Source organism: Suricata suricatta, chromosome 14 (genome assembly GCF_006229205.1).
Source record: "Suricata suricatta isolate VVHF042 chromosome 14, meerkat_22Aug2017_6uvM2_HiC, whole genome shotgun sequence".
Classification (NCBI taxonomy): domain Eukaryota; kingdom Metazoa; phylum Chordata; class Mammalia; order Carnivora; family Herpestidae; genus Suricata; species Suricata suricatta.
In genome coordinates this window covers 46,198,922-46,200,875 of record NC_043713.1, presented here as the reverse complement: position 1 = coordinate 46,200,875, position 1,954 = coordinate 46,198,922, and the positions used below count along the sequence as shown (strand labels likewise).

Here is a 1,954-nt window from a genome sequence, read left to right as displayed (position 1 = left end):
CTCCAGTATTCAGTAGTCTCCCTTGATCTGTGTCCCTCACTCTTCCCCGCTCTCTTTCCCCCTTCCTCTCCCCATGGTCCCCTGCCAGGTCTCTCCTGTTAGACCTATGAATGCAAACATATGGTATCTATCCTTCTCTGCCTGACTTATTTCGCTTAGCATGACACCCTCAAGGTCCATCCACTTTCCTACAAATGGCATATGTACATCTGGTCCAGAGTATCATTCAAAGCCACTGTTTCCTTGCTGATTTTCTCTTTAGATGATCTGTCCATTGATGTAAGGGGTCTTAAAGTCCACTACTATTATTGTATTAGTATTTATTATTTCCTTTATGTTTACTAACTGTTATATTTCTTTGGATGCTTTCATGTTAGGTGCAAAAATATTTACAATTGTTATATATCCTCTTGCTGGATTTTCCCTTTTGTTATTGGAATGGAATATTATTCCGCCATAAAAAATAATGAAATCTTGCATTTCCAACAATATGGATGGAACTAAAGAGTATAATGTTAAGTGAAATAAGTCAGAGAGAGACGAATATTGTAGGATTTCACTGATATGTTGAATCTAGGAAGCAAAACAAACAAGCAAAGGCAAAAAAAAAAATGGAGATAGAGACAAAGCATTGAACAGACTCCTAACTGTAGAAAACAAACTGTTGGTTACCAGAAGGGCGGTGGGTAGGGGTATGGAGGAAATAGGTGATGAAGATTAAAGAGTACACTTGTCATGATGAAAAAAACCAACAACAATTAAAAAATAAAATGCTCACTTTTTTTGGATAAAGATTGAGATCAATTTTATGTGATTTAAGCATATTTTAGTCACATCTAGATTTTATCACTAATGTATTTTAATCTTTGTTTGGTCAATGTCAGTTTCTCTGACCATTTAGAAATTTACGTATGTGAACTGGCCCCTGGAGTGGTCTCTTTACAGGGGGGAGTTGTGTTAAATAATCTTGTTCTTTCCTTCTCTTCTGCTTGTTAGCAGGACTAGTTTATTTTCCTTAAACTAGTCCTGCTAACATTCTACTCTGTCTGCCTGATTCCGAAAGGGTCAAAAGAAAAACTCAGTTCCTGAGGGAATGGGTTTTCACTGTAACTTGAAATGTAAGTGATTTTCATTTATTGTTAGGCCTGCTTATTTCCATTTTCCACACTCTTAGTTATTTGGTGCTTCCTGAGTGAGAGTATGTGGGTGTATGTGAAACTTGAATGGGGTAAAGTCACTGTTTGGCTACCATTTCTTTTAACCAGTTCTATACCTTATGGCTTTTTGGTATTTTTCAGAATCAAGTGAGGATCATATTGAATGTGGGTAAGTCAAGTGCTGCCTTGTTTCATGTTATTCTGAAATATATTAACCCTGGAACTGAAGCTGTATCTGGCCGGGTGACTATTTATCCATCCTGGGCTGAGGCAGGTAGGCAAATTTTCAAGCCTCCTTTGAATTAAGAAATGATGAATTAGTGAAGCATTTTCTCCAGTTTTCACAAAGTTACCTCCTGAGAAAGGATGAAGTCTGATGCATAGTCTGATGAGGGTAGTGCCCTGTCCTTTGCTACCTTTTCAATCTCTAATCATTCTGCTTATTTAAATGTTACTGTTAAGTTTATTATTAACTGTCTTTTAAAAACTGATGTAACAGCCTGTGTGTCTTGGTTCAACCCCACGGTCTACGATATCACCACAGGACAAAGCTAAGTTACAACTCTTTCACGATAGAGAGGGTGTCACCTCTGTGGTTGACTCCCCTAAATTTTCCCATTCTTTCAGGCAAACCAAATAGTCCAAGGAGAAATGGGTGAGTGTAGGAATCTTTAAGCTGAATGCGATAAAGCATGAAGCACAAGAGAATTCCAGAGAGAAACATAGACACGTCACTGAGGGTTAAGGGATACCTGAGGACAGAAGAAAATCAGTCAGGGCACAGATCTCAGCACTGT

General features: G+C 38.1%; 1 protein-coding gene across 1 annotated transcript in view; it reads left to right on the top strand.

The window, feature by feature from the left end:
- Positions 1-1,954, top strand: part of LOC115277422 (laminin subunit alpha-3-like) — a 154,939-nt gene that overhangs the window by 16,062 nt on the left and 136,923 nt on the right. The window contains 1 exon segment of the mRNA XM_029921573.1: positions 1,299-1,431. Coding sequence (XP_029777433.1) covers positions 1,299-1,431 — 133 coding nt within the window.